General features: G+C 47.8%; 3 protein-coding genes across 3 annotated transcripts; 2 read left to right on the top strand and 1 right to left on the bottom strand.

Moving 5' to 3' along the window:
• On the top strand, positions 1 to 2,277 carry PtA15_13A7 (uncharacterized protein; the record flags this gene model as incomplete). Its single annotated transcript, XM_053162759.1, has 2 exons — positions 1 to 1,532; positions 1,614 to 2,277. 2 exons carry the CDS (start codon positions 1 to 3, stop codon positions 2,275 to 2,277), a joined length of 2,196 nt encoding a protein of 731 aa, XP_053026164.1.
• A 961-nt stretch (positions 2,278 to 3,238) lies between these two features.
• On the bottom strand, positions 3,239 to 7,582 carry PtA15_13A6 (uncharacterized protein; the record flags this gene model as incomplete). Its single annotated transcript, XM_053162748.1, has 22 exons — positions 3,239 to 3,277; positions 3,363 to 3,508; positions 3,583 to 3,650; positions 3,733 to 3,746; positions 3,825 to 3,953; positions 4,032 to 4,160; positions 4,226 to 4,387; positions 4,465 to 4,619; positions 4,706 to 4,779; positions 4,865 to 4,882; positions 4,951 to 5,042; positions 5,113 to 5,380; positions 5,452 to 5,480; positions 5,560 to 5,701; positions 5,781 to 6,019; positions 6,103 to 6,421; positions 6,506 to 6,658; positions 6,728 to 6,822; positions 6,903 to 6,968; positions 7,052 to 7,234; positions 7,361 to 7,436; positions 7,545 to 7,582. The coding sequence occupies 22 exons, from the start codon at positions 7,580 to 7,582 to the stop codon at positions 3,239 to 3,241; spliced, it is 2,634 nt and encodes an 877-aa protein (XP_053026163.1).
• Positions 7,583 to 16,901: 9,319 nt separating this feature from the next.
• Positions 16,902 to 18,087, top strand: PtA15_13A5 (uncharacterized protein; the record flags this gene model as incomplete). The annotated part of the gene is made up of 4 exons (XM_053162737.1): positions 16,902 to 17,109; positions 17,268 to 17,380; positions 17,486 to 17,647; positions 17,719 to 18,087. 4 exons carry the CDS (start codon positions 16,902 to 16,904, stop codon positions 18,085 to 18,087), a joined length of 852 nt encoding a protein of 283 aa, XP_053026162.1.
• Between the last annotated feature and the right edge of the window lie 1,383 nt (positions 18,088 to 19,470).

Raw genomic sequence — 19,470 nt, 5'->3', positions numbered from 1 at the left:
ATGCTCCGGACCTCGCCGAGCAGCAGGCGCAACCCGTATCTGCCCTTCGCCGGCTCCCGCGCGGACTCGCCCCCCACTCTGCCCGGGTACAGCGCCGGCTCAGCCAGGCTGAGGAAGCCGGCCCGACGACCGCTCCTCGGCCAGCTCCGCCTGCCCGCCCGGCTCGCCAGACTCCTCTCCGCCCATGCGCTCGCCCTCGCCGCCCTCCTCCTCCTCCTCCTGCTCGGCTACTGGCTCTTCAACACCGCCCTCATCCTCTTCCGCTTCAAGATCGCCGACGGCCTGCTCTCCGCCGGCTGGGTCGGCGTCGGCCTCAAGATCCGCAAGCCCCCGCTCATCTTCGTCCACTCCTCCCAGGCCGCCGCCGTCCTCTGGGAGTCCAACAAGATGGCCAGCTCCTCCGGCCACCAGCTCGGCCTCCGCTACTGGACCATCGGCCCCGGCTACACCAACCAGACCGCCCCACTCAGCCCCACCCAGGAACGCCTGCTCAAACGCGCCACCGGGAAGATCGCAGCCGTCGGACGGACCAGGCCCGAGGGCGACAACGGCTGGCGGCGATGGGTGCACTCCGCGCTCCTCGAAGACCTCCAGCCGGGCACCACCTACGCCTACGAGATCGTCCTGCTCAGCAGCCACTTCAGCAACCACGACCCCCACCCGGCCAACCAGTTCGAGATGGTCAGGAAGACCTACTCCAAACACCGATTCACCTGGCACGGCGTCGACCCCATCCATCTCAGCCACGGCCTCCACCGCATCTCAGAGACCTCCGTCACCTCGAGCTCGCCAAGCGACGTCCTGCACATCGTCGTCATCGGCGACAACCAGTTCGGCGTCCGGCCCTTCCGCAAGATCGTCAACCGCTTCATGGACATCAAAGCCTATGCGCCCCCCCTCAAATCACTCTTCGCCCCCCGCCAGATCGCCAACCACCACATCCCGACCCCCGCCAAGCCAAACATGATCTTCCACCTCGGCGACGCCGTCCAGGATGTCCACAACCTCAAGCAATGGCAGACCGACTTCTGGGACCCGCTGACGTTCAAGAATAAGGTGGCCTCAGAGATCCCGATCGTCTATGCCAGGGGGAACCACGACTTCGACCCCACCGGGCACAACCTCTACTCCGGCGGACTCCCCAAGGTGCAAGTAGGAGAGATGAACCGGACACAGACGGCCAAGCTCAACTCGAACGCGGCCTTGGAGATCCCTGGGATCGCGGAGGCGGACAAGAGCTATACGACCTTCGATATCCACGAACGCGACCCACAGGCCAGGGGCACTTACTTTGCCTACTCACCCCATCCGAGGGTCCGGGTCATCGTCTGCGACTCCAACCTCGAACCCACCCGCAAAGTCTCCCCCCATTCAACGCTCACCGAGGTCGACGAACACGAACGCTGGCTGCTCTGGGAAATGGCCCGCCCGGAATGGAAGGAGGCGAGCATCCGGATCATCATCATCCACGTCCCTCCGTTTGTCGAGTTCTGGGAGAAACAGATGTGGACTCAAGGCCACGAATCCGCCTGGTAAGAATCTCTTCTCTGCTGAAACTAAAAAAAAAAAACCACGCGAATCTAAGCAATGCTCCTTTTCATATTTGATAAAAGGGGGTCATACGTCCGCACTCGATTTGCGCCACATTTCCATGCTTTGTCACCGCTAACCTCAAGATACGACATCCCCCCGGCATCGATGGTCATCTCAGGCCATTCGCACATGTACGGCCGAGGGATGTTGAGCAACTACGTCGCAGGGCAATACTTCGAGCCCGAGAGCTCGGCGGGGATCCCAGTAGAGCTGAAGAAGATGGCCCGGACGCAGAACAGACAGGTGTATGACCCACTGAATCCCCAGACCGACCACGGGGTGGTCTATGTGGTCAGCGGTGGGGCGGGGGGCGTCCTGGACGAGGAGAGGGTCGAGGAGTGGGGCTTCTACGAACGCACGGTCACCAAGGAATTCCACTTCAACCACCTCTTGCTCGACATGTCCCGCACCCTCTCATCGAAAGAGGAATGGAACCAGGACTGGGAAGACTCGAAAAATAAACGGATCCACTTCAAGGAGAAGAAACTCCGGGTCTATAAACTCATCGGCAGTCAGCTCGTCTGTCAAGGTCCAATCGATGTCGACACTCATGATGGCCAAAAGAAGTCCCAGGTCTGGGAGGCGGGCCATTACTCGGCTACCGATCGTCTGATCTGGTCGACTCGGTCGAGTGACGGTCGTTTATTAGATCGCTTTATTATTGAAGCCGATTCTTGTCGCTAATCCCCCTCACTCCTGCTCTTCTTCTTGAAACCCTCTCTCTCTCTCTCTTGAAAACCAGCTTCTTTTCAGTCCCCACCCCAAAAGTTGCCAAACCATCTCACAGATTTGAGTCTCCTTGTATATAAGAAAAAAAACACCCATCTCATTATTGTGTATGTCTTCCTTCTGCTCAATCAATACCTGAAGTCATGTGTGATGGATCAAAGAGACCGCGCCTGAAAACACACGTGCTCGGAGCGTTCCTTCATCTTGGGAGGACTTGATTGGACTGCGACCTGATCCACAATGAGCGGCTCGAAAGTACCACCTCCAGTTAGTTGTCTGTTAGACAGCGGGTCGGCGCTCTCACTGAGAGTTTTTGTTGAGCTCAGGGGGAAGGAGGCAGTAGCCAAAATGATGCCTAGGGCTCGCCAGGCGACACCGGGCCTCCTTGATAACGGGGTTCAAGCTTGACCAAATCAAGACACTCATGGCCGCCCAATTGCCAAGCGTTGCGCAAGCGAAGCTCAAAGATGTGTGAACCATAAACACGCGTAATATGGGAGAGCAGACATGTTGACATTGCAGCGATCAATGGGATTTACTACCCAGGACGTTAAGAGGGGAGGTATAACATTCATTTAATCGAGGCAATCTCGTGTATAACAAGGATCATAGCCGTCATTTCCAAGTCTCTCGATCATCGCGAGTCAAAACAAAGTAGTAGCTGAAGCAGTGTATAGTAAAAAAAAGGACACAAGACACGACACGACATGGGGAAACTGTCGCTCAATAACACACGGGCACGTGTTTTTCTGGCACAAACCGCGGGAAAAGCATTTCACACTTCTGGCCCGGTAGGGCTGCAGAATTGGGGATGAGTAAGCAATATATGTTGCTACTGAGAACCAACCACAAACACTCGGGGACAGGTGGCCGCGACGACATCCGACGGGATGGGTGGACTCAAGGATGGAGAGGCCTACATCCAGTACTCGGGGACCGGGAAGTTACCGGCCTTCTGCAGGGGTGGAAGAATCGGGAACTGAACGATCAGGAACTGCCAAGAAGTAAAAACCAACGGGAAGAAAAAAAAAATGACGTACCACGTAGTTGGCGCGGAAGGCGGCTCGGATTTCACCGGCCCTAGTCTTGTACTCTCTCAACGCGTTGTCCAAGTCGATATCAGTAGGACTGGTGCTGCTTTGACGAGGGTCAACGCCAGCTAGCAACTGTTTGATCCTGGTGCAAACTGTCATCACGTGAAAACCATGTCAACGCCGTGCAGCTTTGGAAAACAAAGAGTGAGTCTTTGGATGAGCTTACCATGATGGGCATAGTACGCCGGCGTGGCGATGGATACAGAGCGAGTAGCTCGACCATAAGTGTAACACCTGCGTATTTTTTTAACAGACAGCAGGACATCGTTAGTCTACTGGGCTTTCGCACCAATAGTTCAATAAGGTTGTAACTCACAAATGATAAGTAAGCTAGATGTAACACAAAAAAAATGGATTTCTCGATCAGTCAGCCTGCAAGCATTTGCTTTAGGAGAGGTGGAAGCTCACAGTCTGAATCTCATCAGGCTTGTGTTTGGCATCATCGACCAAGACAGTGTAATGGGAAGCCCGGGAGGTTCCAAGGAGTCCACCATGACTGAGTCCGTACCAATCGAAGTCGAACGGGTGAACGATTTCCTGGAAAGAATCAAATTCAACCAAGAGATTTAGTGAAAAGAACATCGACAGACTGGAGTTGGGTTAGGGATTACGGACCGTGTCAACAATCACCCCCGGGCGCAAGTTACCAGATCGGTCGGTTTCGTCAGACGATGTGGGCCCAAATTTGAAGTGGTGTCTCTTTCCACAGATGATGTATGTTAACTTCATGGCGGCTGCCTGGGCCTTGGGGTCAACAGTCAGGTTAGCTCGTCAGCTCAAGCATAACGAAAGTGTTAGAAGGTACTAACTGTGTATTTGGCGTTTTCCCCAACTGCTCGCATGGCCTGTCGGACCAAGGGGATTTCCTTCGCAACCACATCCGGGAATTGCCCTTCACTAACACCGTCACGGTAGAAGATCAATTTATCCGGCAAAGCGTTGTTGCGCTGAGCAAATTTGATCAAGAGTTCCTGAAAACGTGCACGGGTCAATCACTCAGATTCTTGGGACCAAGAAGCAAATGTTCCAATAGAAAAATGCTTCTTACTTTGACCATGTGGTGGAGGTCAGAAATAATTTCTTGACGACCCGGTTGCACAGAAAATTCAGCGCCATAGCCACCGCCATATTCGTTGGTAGAACCGACGACCCCGGCGATGGAAGGCTCTAAGCTATCTCCTCCGGGATGAGTTACATCCGCGCCTAACGCGTGCCAAAGACGAAAGGGGGGGGGGGGAAGAATCAACTTGCGTTGATTTCCTAGTGAATGGATTCTTAAGCTGACTTACCCAATACCATGGTGCGAGTTTGGAAAAATCGGCCGTTACCAACGCTATGATTGACACCTCCAAGCTTGAGGTTGCTGAGAACAAAAACCAAGCAAGAAGCAGATGTCAGTCACTCGCGCATACTAGGGCTTGCTGAACGAGGGAGAGATATGCGCTTACATCTTGAGCGCAACATTTCTGTCCGAGAAACAGATTGGATCAGTGTTGGTTATGATACGGCTAAGGGAAAAGATTCACCGACTCACGCAAAGTATTGAGCATTGCCCTTCGAGGTGACTTTATTAGCATCCATGCATTGAGTGGCAATTCCTTGAACCGAATCACCGAAAAGTTTGATCTGTGGCCGACAGAGAAATCAGGTTCGTCAACAGTGGTGAGTGATCAAAGGCAGGAAACGGCTATCATACCTGGCGGTATTCCCACGCATTTTTGTCTCTCAGGAAGACGACAATCAACTGAGGTTTACTTTTAACCTTGGACATGATCCATTGGCCCACCGAGTTCTCGTTCGAGGGCGAGAGAGGGTCTCCTTGCCTAGGAAAAATGGTCGGCCCTTGAAGTCCACTTACTTGCATGCCTGCGGCCTTCATGGCGTGTTCAAGTCCGGCTAGATGTTGGGCAGCATGCTGAGGAAGGAAAGGTCTTCCTGAAGGTTGGCCAAGGACTACGGCAACCCTACAAAGGTTTTGTAGGAGAAAATTATTCAGCATGGTCAAAAGTAATCGGTGGTGGGGGAAGAGACTTACCAACTAGTTATAGTCGCAGGTTTGAGGAACTGCGAAAAATACGAGGCGAGTGAGAAACTACAATGACGGAAAGAGGTATGATGAATGAGAGTACAAGATGGCACGCACCAGCCTGTTTGCCATGTTCCAAGCACCGTCTATAGCTTTGGTAGAGTTCTTGGATGGTTGATAGAGCAGGTTGGGCGGGGCTAATCGGCGAGCGGGGATGACGAGCGGAGATGCGTCCATGCGGACACCCCATTGAGCAAGACTAATTGAGGGAGCATATAAATGTCCGGGATCAGGTTGAAGATAGCAATGGAGGAATTGTCCGGTGGTCAAATGCTTACGTGGGAGCAGTCTTGACGTGATTGCGGATTCCATCGGTGAGCATTCGGGTTCGCTCTTGGGGTTTAACTGTCAACCACTTAATACAGTTAGAGAGTTCCTCTGGAGCCAACTTCTTATTGTACTTTTGGCCGGGTTCAACGTTGCAAATTTCGAGAGGGTACCATCCCTTGGCAGTTAATTTGACAACGGGGAGATCGGCACCCCTAAGTTTCATGTTGTAAGTGAATTCGATATAGTCCTGACCCGGTGGAAAACGGCAGCAGGGGAACAAATGTCAGGGGAACAATACGATGATCTAAGAACTGATGAGCGAGCACTTACAGCGACGTTCCACTTCTTCATCACATTCGAATCCGGCGAGACAGGAGCCTCAAAAGTCATAGCTCTAGCTGAGGGTGCAACATCTTTGATTTTGGTCCTCAAGATGGTCTTGTCGACTCGACTGACAGAGACTTTCAGCAATTTCAGAGAGCGGGCAAGGATGGTCAATTGGGCAGGTCGGAGGCCCCTGAGGGAGTTAGGTTCGCCTGGGGTTCCATTCATAGCACAAGCCACGTCGACGAGGTTACCACTTTTCAACATGGGCTGAGAAGTCAAATCGAAATTCAAGATGACGCCACCAGGAGCCATACGGATCGAGCTGATGTCAGGTAAGTCGCAAGTGGAGGGAAGGGCTGATTAGTTAGAGGCTTAGCGGTGGGGGGGGGAGTCAGGAAGAACTTGCCTAAAGTAACCACGCCACATGTCGACAGCGCCTTTGAGCCGGTAGAACATGTCCGTCTCTGCATGGGTCGTGGCAGGGCGAGGGAAGAACTTGTTCTTTGAGTTGACGTGATTCATCATCATATCATGGTTGCACAAGACATTCAATGCGGTTCTGACAAGGTGAACAAGGCACAATCAGTCGAGGGGAGTAGCCAAGTGGTTCATCGAATGAACAACTCACATGGCAACGTAAACACCCTCATCCGGAGTGGATCCGACTTGCTTCTTGACATATTTGAGTAAATTGTCGAGTTTGACCTCGTTAACTTTGGTGATCTGTGATGCCAGGTGGATGAATAGTGTAAGCTTGTGATGACAGAAGACACCAAAGGGAAGCGGATAGAGCAACTACTTACAACGACCTTGAACGAACGGTCACGTTTGGCGGCGCGTTCGGCTGTGGTGGCTATGTTGACGTCGAACTGAAGGGTTTAAAATAAGTAGTAGTGGATGAAGGTTCAGTGTTATGTGATATCCGAGGTGCTCTGGGAGGGTGGTTTCTTACGGTCTGTTTGTCATTGGGAAACTTGAGTAGTTTGGGCGAGAACAAGTTCTTTCTGCCATCGTAGACTACTGGGAGTTTGTCGAAAGCGTCCATGGCCTTCAAGGCGGAGAAGATCTCACGGCCGAGTGTTGGTGGGACGTCGCCGACGGTGCCGTGCTTGTTCACTAAGCCCTCGACGGCAACCTAATCGATCATCAAGACGGGACGAGACGGTCAGCAAGCGGCCGGGGGTGTTTGGCTGAGAGCGAGCGCAAGTCGGCAGGATGATGTGGATGAGGGAGTTGAGCAGAAACCAAGCAGCGTGCGTACATCATAGTGATGGACGACAAGACTGGGCAGAGCGACCTTGTAGGCATTAACGGTCACTCGGATCTTCTGGCCAACGCTAGCCGGGTCGAATGCGCGGGAGGGGGTGGGGGCAGCCAATGGGGAATGGGGGTCAAGTCAGCATGCTACTCGTGTCCGAAGGATAGAAAGGCTCGAAATGACTGACGTGCCGGCGGCAGGTCTGACCATCTGCTTTTCGGCCATGGCTTGATTGGCTGGAGGTTTGCAGGTGGCGGGGGAGGTATTGATGGGTGTATATGGGGTGGGTTCTGGATAGTGGAGATGGGGGGATGGGTGGGAAGACGGAGAGGCGGTGAGCAAATAGTTATATCGCCGGAATCGGAGAAGGGTATCTGACAGTCACAATGGCTCAAGAGGATCTTCCTGTGGGGAATCAGGAGTCTGTTTTCCTCGGTTTCCTTTGCCCTGCTCACTCGGCAGGCTGTACAGAATCAGGCAGATCGTTCGACCGGAATCGGAAGCAGCCACAAAAAGGAAGGGCGGGCAAACAAAAGGAAGCCATTCCAACTGGGCAAAGGGCATTCGTATCCTAGTAGCGGGGGGTTGCATATGCTTATTCATCCATCACCGGGCTCAATGAAACTACGGTACATCCAGCAAACTTCATTCATCCGACGGCTGACCGGTCCAGTGAGTTCACAAATGAAACAACCCACCACCCATCGGGACCACCAGCAAGACTAGGACTAGCTAGTTGTTGTGCTCAAGCTGGGCGGACGATGCATAGCTGTGCAAAAAACACAAATCTGATTCTGGTGGGCAAACAAGTCTTGCATGGCTTTGCACATATTTACACGTTAAAACCCTTTTCATACGCAATCAAAATGTAGATTGTTTGCTTCTTTACATACTCGTGGCTTGTGAAGAAGATTCTTTCGAAGAATGATAACAAATGGGCCATGGATCTCTGATCAATATGTACACACACATCCAAACAAATGAGTCATGGATATGTATATATTCTGTAGAGACCAAAACCAAATGGACTGGTAAATAATGGGAAACTTGTGCATACAAATATCTTGCTTCAGCATTCATCTTTTATGGTGTTCAAAATTGCATAAGATTTTTTTACATAAAATCATAAACTGCAATTTTGGCTGGGAGATGTCACTTTAAGTTTTATGCACGCTGACATCTCCCAGCCAAAATTGGCTTTATGATTTTATGTAAACTGTGACATATGCAATTTTGAACACCATATTTGTACTTTCCTCCACCTCATGAGGAGCTGTGTTGCAACAACATAGGTAGACCCACTCACATTGAGTACCAATCATAGGAATGGATACTTGAAACCAATCTGGTACATGTATTGGTATTTATCAAAGTAGTGGATTGGAGTCCAATTGGGTAACCAATAAGATTCAATACGTGTGGATTGGATCACCAATTAAAGCCTAACTTAACACAAGTCCCCCTGGTGGGAGGCTTGCTGTGGCTGGCCGCAAAGCGGCCCCTCCTGCAGGGAGGGACTTGCATATTATCCCCTGCAATTTTATAGGCAAGCAGAAAGTACCAAATGGCTGTAAGGTTTTTTGAATTTTTAATAGCTCTGCCCCCAGCACCTCCAAAGGTCTGAGCCACACCTTTCTGACCCTTTGACATCTCCTCTACAATTCTGTCTCCTCAGAATTTTTGTATTGCCATCAATGTATTTTTTATAAATTTTTGAAAAGTGAATTCTCAAGAAATGGATCTGCACAAGAATTCACAAGGCTGTATTGCTTGTAGATCCTGTGGACCAACAAATCTGCATGCTTTTGAGCTTGTATGTAAATTCTTGACACATTGTATGTACATAAGCTAAGATCACCACCGCGCTTCCCCACTGCCAGCATATTTGGCTGGGATAAAGTCATCCCAGTTTAACTGGGATGCAATCAACCAATTTAAAATGAGTTGATCTTGACCAATGAAATATAAATCCAAGGGGGTTATCTTGAATTTATATTTCATCAGTTGAGATCAACCAAGTTTAAATTGGTTGAGTTCATCCCAGTTTAACTGGGATAACCTTAACCCAGCTAATTATGCTGGCAGTGGGCCCTCTGGCCAAATGAGGATCCACACATCTTCCAAACATAATTGGAATTTTGTTTTGCCCCCTTGACCTAGATTCCTGGACGCTTTTGCCACTGGGGATTGCAGTCTTTGGATTGAGAGGCTGGAGCAGGTGTCAAAATTTGTGCATTTATCAAGGCTACAAGACTGTCAATTAAGTTTTATGTTGTTGTTTTTATTACACTTTATTGGGCTGTTTTTGTATTTTTTGCACTGACTATCACTTCTGCTCCTGCTGAAATTGAGGCCCCATTTGGCTGCCACGTTATACATCATGAATGGTTGAATTTATGATGCGCAACCCCTGGGGGTTTCAAAGTTTTGGTGGCAATGGGGGGCAAACTTTGGGTCGCACATTGTAAATTTGGCCATTTATGACATATAACGTGGCAGCCAAACAGGGCCTGAGGGATAGCAAGTAAGCCTATCCTACAGAGAGTACTCTGTGCGAGTCCCCCGGACCTCTGTCTGAGTGGCTTTGTTAAGCTAGATTATAGCAGGTTCAACAATGTGTACAAGCAGAGGTAGATGTGATTTCAATGAAAAATTGTGAAGTTTGAGGATTTAAATACAGTACACTGTCCAGTAGTTCTTCAAGACAAGGGCAGCTACACTGTTTGCCACCATATAGCTACAGGGCTTATGAACAATCAAAAACCCAGCCACACACAAGGGTATTGAGCTGGCTTAAAATTATTCCCTTGTTTCAGGGGGCAGTGGACCAGAGCTCCAAGCCCAGGAAGTACCAGGGCAAGCAATATTTTTCTGCTGAGTTGATGTATCTAGGAGGAATGTATTACAAATCCTTCCTAGCCTTTCCAAGACAAAGAAATGGCCACACTTCTGAAAAAGCACTCAGACACTTGCAAATAAGAATTTCACATTATTCTAAAATCTTGGCACAGAAGCTGAAGGCCTACTGAAATTAACACAAACTTTTTCACAATAACAAGTGTGCTAACAATCTGAAGTCAGAGGGTGAAAACTCTTATTCAAAAGTTCCACCCTCAAATCATCACAAAGAGTTTTGGGATGCCTTTAATTAAGACATTTGAGATAACTCTCCAAGGAAAATTTTTCATCCCAAAACGCAAGCAGAGCTGATTCCCAGCCTTGAGGTAAGCAGCTTCTCTTATTTCTAGTTCACATTAATTTTCTCCGCCAACACATTCTCTCTGGTAGACTATCCGCCAGCGGGGTACCCAGGTAATTAAATGCACACCTGCCCACACGCTTCCACCTCTTCAACCAGAAGGCTGGTGTGGTAGAAGATAAAGGACCTCCAGTATGAAATGACCGGAGTGAACCTTCTTCTACGCAAGATAATCCCAAGTAGTCAAGGGAATTCCAAACTCAGCGTAGCAAAAGAGTAAAATAAAATCCACAGAAGGAAATAAACCATAGAGAAAGAATAAAGAATGATAGCCATAAGAAGCAATGGTAAAAAACCCTCCGCCAACACAATCCCCAGTATAGAGTAAGAATCTGTAATAATAAATAAAATTCTGTAAAAGATAGCATGATCCAATCTCCTCCGCAGGGAGAAACACCACTCTATATAGACAAATCTCCACTGCTCCGCTGTAGATAATGAACCAAGAGAAAGCTCCTCTGCATTTCATAACCCAAAAAAAAGAAACAACAAATGGAAATCCTCCTCCCATCCATTCCCACACACACCGCCTGCCTCCCCTCCCCTCCCACATTGTCATCTGCGCCTCCACCGCTTGCCGTAGACAGCAGCCAAACTCCTGATCATCCATCATCCACACCCCTGTCTAGCCTCTGGTGTTGAGATCCCACTCGCTGCCTCCGCCCCAGCTACGTCCGCTGTCGTAGCCCGCTTCAGCTGCCACAGCTTCCCCCAATCACCGCGCCGCTCTAGATAGTACGCGCTGGACTGCCTGGAATCAGAAAGTCCACTCTGCTCCTCACGTTGCTGCTCCGCCGCCTTTGATCGCACGCTCCGCGCTTAGCTTATGCGCCCCGCCTCTGCTGTTTGAAGATCGTGCACCGTCCCAGCTGCCTGCGGAGCCCTTGTGACCTGCAGCACCCGCGCGCCCAAAACTTGTTGCTCACTTTGGCGCCCTGTCCCAAACTCAACCACCACACTAGATCCCTGCCAGTTACCAAGGCTGTAAAGCCCTGGGCACGGGGTCGCCGGGACAGTATGTATCTTGGTGAAGAGAAGGAACATACCCCCTGGTCACAGAGATTATAACAACTTGGCGACAAGAAGGAAATCATACTGATCACAGAGGTCATACAACCTTGGCAACCAAGATATCCCTAACCCTAAGAGCATCTCTACCCAGGGAGGTAAAATTGTGTTGCTAAAAACCCAGGATGGCAACTCATGTTTCCCATATAGCAAACTGTGCGGCTCTGGCACCCACCCCCGTGCAAGGTTTTGAAAAGCCCAAGCTTTATGTAAGCAAATCACAATATGTCCATTTTTTTAAGAGTTTTTGATTTCACAGGTCACACTATAATCTAATGACACCTACTACAAGCCTTTTGAATCTCTCACCATCCAAAATAGCTGTCTAATATCACATCACTCCATAGGTATAACCAAACCTTGTGCAACTAGCTGATACATGTTGGCGAGTGGATATCCACACAGAATTTGATGAGAGAGAAAAGGAAAAAAGGAAAAATTATCATAATTCTGACAATTGGAATAAATGATTGATGGGGCAGGATAAAATGGCTTGTGTATTTCTATTGAATTTAGTCTTCTTCATAGGGCATAAGATACTAATAGTAAAGGGAGAGTGATTATACTTTGTATTTTTCAAACTTGTAATTTTTTTTCTTAGATTGGTCTGCTTTGATGCATCAGAAACAAGCACCACTGGGGTTATCAATGTGGCAATCTTTGGAGTTCTGTTTACCTCCACATCTGGCACAAAGCGGAGGTGTCTTAAACTAATAAGCTGGGTGCCCAAATTCTAAAAATTTGGAACACTGAGGAGGTCTGGGAGTGTATTTTGCTGCTTTGAGTGGAATGCCATTGATGATTGGACAATATTTATCTTTCACATTTATTAAGAGAGTACCATGTTTCTTGCCATTCTTTTGAGGTTGCCCTAGCCAAAGGTTTTTTTCTATAATATCACATGAGATATTGGTCGGAGTGCAAAGTGTTTCTATGTGATTATTGTAATTTGTATTGAATTTGGTTGGGACAGAGTGAATCATAATCACTTTAAAAGTAGCCATATTTAGTGTCTTGAAATTTGGGTCCACCAAATGGGTCCAGATGTAGCCATCTTGGAATTGTTTGGCTCTTAGTAATAAATTTGATTTCACCTGTGGGATATTTTGTGAAAGCTTAAACTTGAACTGAGCTATGATCAATTTTGGCATTGATGGAGCTAAGCGCTTGGTTGACGTTGGTAACAAAAAAGGGGTTTCTGTTCCCGGCCAAGATCAAATAATAGTGTGGCCTCTTTTAAAGTGGTTAATTTAGCTGTTTGGAGGAATTGTGGGGAGTGGAAGTTTTGGTTGTTCCTGTTGTTTAGGGAGCTTGATCAGGTGTTTCCTTTGAATAATTAAAATACAGCTGCAGATGTGTATGACTTATTCCCTTGTTGATGTAGTGAAATTCTAGGCTTGGTTTGTATCTCAAGGCTATGCACAGAATCAGAATCTAAGGCTTTTTCCAATTGTTTTAATTGTTTGGCTAAACTTTCTACTCGTGAAAACAGTAGTTCCATTAAATTGTTTTGGTACTTCTGCGCTAGGGCTGTTGTCTTTGCTGAGAGCTTCAATCCTTTCTAATCTAGTCAGGAGTGTCTGCAAGGTGTTGAAGAGCGGGTTGATGAGCTGGGTTGGTACCTCCAGCGGCTGTTTTATTGTTCTTTTCCATATCCAATTATGTTAAAGAAAGAATCTGGTCAAAATGAGGGAACCAATTGATTGGATATTTGAGCCAGCTTAATAAGAGAAAACCAGAGGACTGGAGAGATAAGTTTTCAATTTAATGTGTTATACTTAGGTTCAGCCTTTTTGCACACCAAAAAATTCCCCTGTCCACATCAAAAAGGTGTGCAAGTCTGTGCACACCACATTACTTGGTGTGCATGTCTGTGCACTGCCAGTTCCATATAGGTCAGGTACTCCAAAGACCACACTTTCCTGTAGTTCTGATCAATTACCAGTTGATGTTGGTCATTGGGATGACTCATCTCTCTTGATGACTGGTACAGACCAGTCATTGGGAGGAAGCAACCCTCTCAATGACTGGTGCTGGTCATTTGGAGTGTTTAACTTATAGCCAGAGGCAAGTGGAGTGGGTGGAGGGAAAAAGATTGGCTTGGCCAATAGCAGACAAAAAGTCTGAAAAGGACCTGACACTTACTTCAAAGAGGGTTAAGTGCCTTTGTAGATAACAGCAATGTGCGGGGTCAAGTGTGCATGAGGGATCAAGTTGGTCAGGACTGATGTTTGTTTACTTAGGAGTCTCAGGGCTTAAAAGAACTAACAACAAAGTGTTCAGCATGTGGGTGCAAGATTGAAGAAACGCAATGAATAAGAAAAAATTCTACATGCATAAATGGGTGAATGACATGTTTGTGACAGGGAGAAAAAAAGAAGTAGAGCAGAATCAAGTGAAATTCCAACAGACTGGTGCTTGGGAGGAGGCAACCCCAGTCCTCCCAATGCAGCAAGGTCATTGAGAGGGTTGTTTCCTCCCAATGACTGTTCCACCCTTAATGGCAGGTCTGCGCGGGCCATTGCAGGGTGCACTCCAAGGTTTTTTTGGAGTGAAAATATGTATTTCCTCCATATAAGATGCCTCTATGGGATAAGGCAAATGGGATCTGGGCGGAACAGTGCCATTGCGGTCAGTCTTGGAACTGACAAATCTGTCTCCTGATCTTGGTATGAATAGCATAAGGAAAACATGTACTAACCTGGGAAGAACAGTCCTGTTGCAGTTAGTTTTGGCACTGACAAATTCCTAATCTTGGTGAGGAAAAGGATTGAAACTGGGTGTAGGTCCAACCAGGTTATATAGTCTAAACCTAACCAGTTGATGATGACTAAACACCAGTTAGGTATGGCTTCTAAGTACATGTTCATGCAACAATCTAGTTTATGTAATCTTGGAAATAGTGACTTTGCCAGAGGTACTCCTATGGCGTCCAAAATTGCATATGTCACGGTTTACATAAAATCATAAAGCCAATTTTGGCTGGGAGATGTCAGAATGCATAAAACTTAAAGTCTCCCAGCCAAAATTGCAGTTTATGATTTTATGTAAAAAAATCTTATGCAATTTTGAACACCATATCTCACACTCCAAAAACCACATCTTTTTGAGGTGGACTACATACTTTCACTCTAAGGCCCCGTTTGGCACCGATATAATCAGTGATATATTTCACAAATGTTTCACGATTGGAAGACTTCCCGTCATTTTTGAATAAATCTGGAATTTCAGATTTTGCAGGGAAATCTGGAATTTGGGACTCTGGATTGCTTTGGGGATCTTCGGGGACCTAGATTTCCCCGCGAAATCTGAAATCTGGCGGCTCAGATCTGACTTTCCAGATTGACAGGAAGTCCTCATTGGAGGACTTCCTGTCAATCTGGAAAGTCAGATCTGAGCCACCAGATATGAAATTTTGCAGGGAAATCTGGGTCCCTGAAGATCCCTGAAGTGATCCAGAGTTCCAGATTCCAGATTTCCCTGCAAAATCTGAAATTCCAGATCTGTTCAAAAGTGACGGGAAGTCCTCCATTATGTCGGTAAAATGCCAATGGTGTTTGGCAAACCGACATATTCAAAACATGAAATAATTTGTAATTACAGTTCCTACATGCCAATACATTGGCAGCAAAATCAGACCCACCAGGACCCCGGAAAGCCCCGACCAAGCCGGCATATGTAAATTCCTGGAATTCCGGGTTTTGGACACGTGGGCAAATTGGGTTTTTGCCAATTAGACCCGGTTTAGATACGGTGTACATAAGGTGGATTTTCGACAATAAATGCCTAAAGGGAACAATTGGGCAGAAAAAACGCTTTTTTGGGTGGGAATTGAACCCAAGACCCAAATATTTGGTTTTGGTTTCCAGGAAATGCCAAAAAGATACCGACCACATCAGGATCATCTTGGGACAAAAATTTAATTTGGATACATATCCGCTGAATTACATCAGGAGCATTTTGCAAAAAAATGTCCCCCAGATACGTGCGACATATGTCGGCTTGGTAGGGGCTCTCCGGGGTCCTGACCCACCCTTGCAGCTCCCAACCTCGATTATTGACCTCATCCAGTGGATACATCATACAACACTCCACTAGCTCAATGTATCCACTCAATGAGTGGACTCATATATCCACCTGATGGCCCGGTTGGTCATCAAGTGGATTATGTAACACTTCACTTGCTTGATGACCCTTGATGACCAACCGGGTCATTGAATGGACTTATCCACTTGATAGCCTGGTTGGTCATTGAGTGGAGCATCAAGTGGAGTATTCTCCACTCAATGGCCCTGTTGGTCATCAAGTGGAGTAGGTATCCACACAGTGACCGGTTGGTTGTTGCGTGGAACACACTCCACTCAATGACCGACCGGGCCATCGAGTGGATATAAGTCCACTCAAACCGTCCTGTTCATCGGGTGGACTACAATACATCCACTCAATGACCAACTGGGTCATTGGGTGAAGTGGGTCATAGGCTATAGCCACTTGATGACTGGATGATCGAGTGAAGGGCAAGTTTGTTCATTGGGTGGACTACAATACTTCCACTCGATGACCGACTGGGTCATCGAGTGGGTGAAGTGGGACATGGCTATAGCCACTCGATGACCGGATGGGTGGTCATTGAGTGGAGGGCAAGTTTGTCCATTCGCTTTCTTGGTTGATTGAGAGGTGGGTGGTTGGCTGGCTGGGTTTATACCGATGTACTGACAAACACCAGCGATATATTCAATTACATTTTATTTTGGGTGAAATAATCAAAATGTCACAGATTATTTCACCTGGGATTATTTCACCAATTATATCGGCGCCAAACGGGGCCTAAGAAATGCTTGAGTGCAACAACTTTCTTGGTGTCCAAAAAGGCTCATGCTATTGTGTTTAAGTTCAAAAGTGGCGAAGTACTCAAAAATAGCCTGACGACAGTGGGATTCGAACCCACGCCCGAAGACCGCCGGCCCTGTTCGTTGACCCGACATCGAGGCATGCGAACTCCACCTTAAGACGGCGCCTTAGACCACTCGGCCATGTCGCCGTGGGGTGTGGGGCGAAATGAGTAATACTTTTTGGGCGAAATGAGTCATACTGTTAGGGCGAACTGAGTCTTACTGGTAGGGTCCAAAAGATTTTCGGGTAAACAATTTGCGACGCAACAAAGCTTAGTTAAAACTTAAGCTCGAGCCATATACCCGACCACTGGTCCGCACGACAATGTCGACTGAATCCAGTGTGCAGTTCACCGTTCTGCTCAAACCAATGGTGGCTGGTGCGATGGCCGGTACGACCGTCGATCTGTTCTTTTATCCGATCGATACCCTCAAAACCAGATTACAATCTCGCGAGGGTTTCATCGCCTCGGGCGGCTTCAAAGTTGTCTACAAAGGTCTGGGAAGTGTTGCCGTTGGAAGCGCACCAGGTGGTCAGTTTCATGTCCGATTTGCAATTCAAGACGAGAGTCGAGAGTATTTAGGCCGTAACATCATGGTGTGCACATTTGCTGATAACTTCTGAATTGGCTATATCTCTGAGCCATTATCCGCAACAATTTACTCGCCTGCCAACACAAAACCGATACAGCCGCACTCTTCTTCACAACTTATGAATATTGCAAGCGATCGATTATCCCCAGTGTATTCCCATCCCTTTCGAGTCCAATGGTCCACATGATCTCAGCTTCACTAGGTGAGGTGGTACGTTCCAATTCTTGGCAATCAACATTAATTTGGGTTGAACTTTGTGAACCCATCCTTACTTTACAGATCATGTCTCTGTGATCTCATCTGCTCGCTCTTCAGGCCGCCTGTTTGGTTAGGGTCCCTACCGAAGTCGTCAAGCAACGGCAACAAACTGCGGCATACGGCTCGAGTACCGGTTCGGTTAAAGCGCTGCAGTTGGTGATTCAACAAGGTGGATTCAAATCACTTTACCAAGGCTTTGGGATCACCATCTCACGAGAGGTTAGTTGAACCAATGAATTTCACATCATTTCGTCTTTGCAGAATTGATGTTTGATATGTCCTTTGCCCAGGTTCCATTTTCACTACTACAATTCCCACTTTACGAAAAATTGAAATCTCAAGCTGCTGAAAGACGCTCTCTACCGTCATCCGATCAATTACCCCCGCATGTCTCTGCGATTTGTGGGAGTATCGCTGGTTCCACTGCAGCTGCGCTGACCACTCCCCTGGACGTAGTCAAGACTCGAATCATGCTAACAAAACAACGCGACGAAGCACGGATAGGGATTCCCGAGAGCTTTGCCCGGGTCTATCGGGAAGAAGGATGTTCAGCATTTTGGAAAGGGATCCTACCCCGTACAATCTGGATCGGATTGGGTGGTGCTGTGTTTTTGGGAGTCTATGAAGTATCTATTCAACAGCTTGGCAGTATTATCTGAGGAAGCCCCTCTTCAATTAATGATAAGTAAACTCTCTGAAAACTGGCCAATTAATTATGCAACTGTAGATTGTAGCAACACTGAAAACGTACTGTTCACCGTGTCGATGTGAGGTATTTGTCGCCAACCTTGTCTGAGTGCATGCTTTGATGGGAAAAAAGAAGAGCTCTGTGATGGTCTAACGGCATGTTTTGGTATGCCTCTATGTAGGCAGGTAAATTCCAATGCACACATACCTCTTCTACTCACTCCGGTGTTTAAAGGCTATGGTCAAACCTCTCCAACCACATATGCCTCAGTGGAAATTATTCTTCATGTAGAGCCTCAGGGGTTAGGTGGTGCTAGAGGTTTTTCTGTCTTAGCATACAGTCTCAAATGCCTTTAGAAAGCCTGTCAAACCACAAAGACCAGGAAAAAATATACTCACTTGATAGCAAGTGACATGCAGAGCTGCTCCAGCGCTGCTCCAGCGCTGCTCCAAGTCTGCTCCACTAGCACTTGTAGAGCTTTCAGGACCGCACCAGGACATTCAGCTGATCCTAAATTTTTCCCAGGAACAGCTGATGCTCATCAAAAGCTGAGCAGTAGGCATTGACTGAGCCTGGGCCAAAGCTGAGCATTGAATGAGCCTGGGCCACAGCTGAGCATTGGCTATTCCAAGCCTGATACAAAGCCAAGTGTCAGCTGGACCAAGAATATTCCAAATCTGAGCATCAGCTTAGCCAACAATGGTCCAAAGCTGAGCATCATCTTGGAAAAGGCTTGTGCAGAGCTGAGGATCAGCTGGGACAATACTGTTCCAAAGATTAACACCAGCTGGGCCAAGAATTTTCAAAAGCTGAGCATCAGCTGAGCCAATACTGTTCCAAAGCTGAGCTTGGCTGAGCCAAGGCCGTTCCAAAGCTGAGAATCAGATGTTTTAAGACTATTCAAAAAATGATTATCACCTGAGCCAAGGCTATTCCAAATCTGAGCATCAGCTGAGCCAAGGCTGGTCCACAGCTGAGAATTGTCTGAGGCTAGCCAAGGCCGGTCCACAGCTGAGCATTGTTGGAGCGAAGGCTGGTCCAAGCTGAGCATCAGCTGAGCCAAGGCTGTTCCACAGCTTAGCATCAGCTGAGCCATGGCTTGTCCACAGCTGAGCATCAGCTGAGCCAAGGCGGGTCCACAGCTGAGCATCAGCTGAGCCAAGGCTGGTACAGATGAGCATCAGCTGTTACAGGAGTGGTCAGAATCTGAGCATTGGCTGGGCCAAGATTGATCCAAAGCTGAAAGTCAGCTGATCCAAAACTGATGCAAAGCTTGGGCCAATGATAACCTGAGTCTAATCTGAGCCATGAATGTACTAAAGCTGAGAATAAGCTGGGCCAGGACTGGTTCAAA

This window comes from Puccinia triticina, chromosome 13A (assembly GCF_026914185.1).
Source record: "Puccinia triticina chromosome 13A, complete sequence".
Taxonomy (NCBI): domain Eukaryota; kingdom Fungi; phylum Basidiomycota; class Pucciniomycetes; order Pucciniales; family Pucciniaceae; genus Puccinia; species Puccinia triticina.
This window is presented reverse-complemented; position numbering and strand designations above follow the sequence as displayed.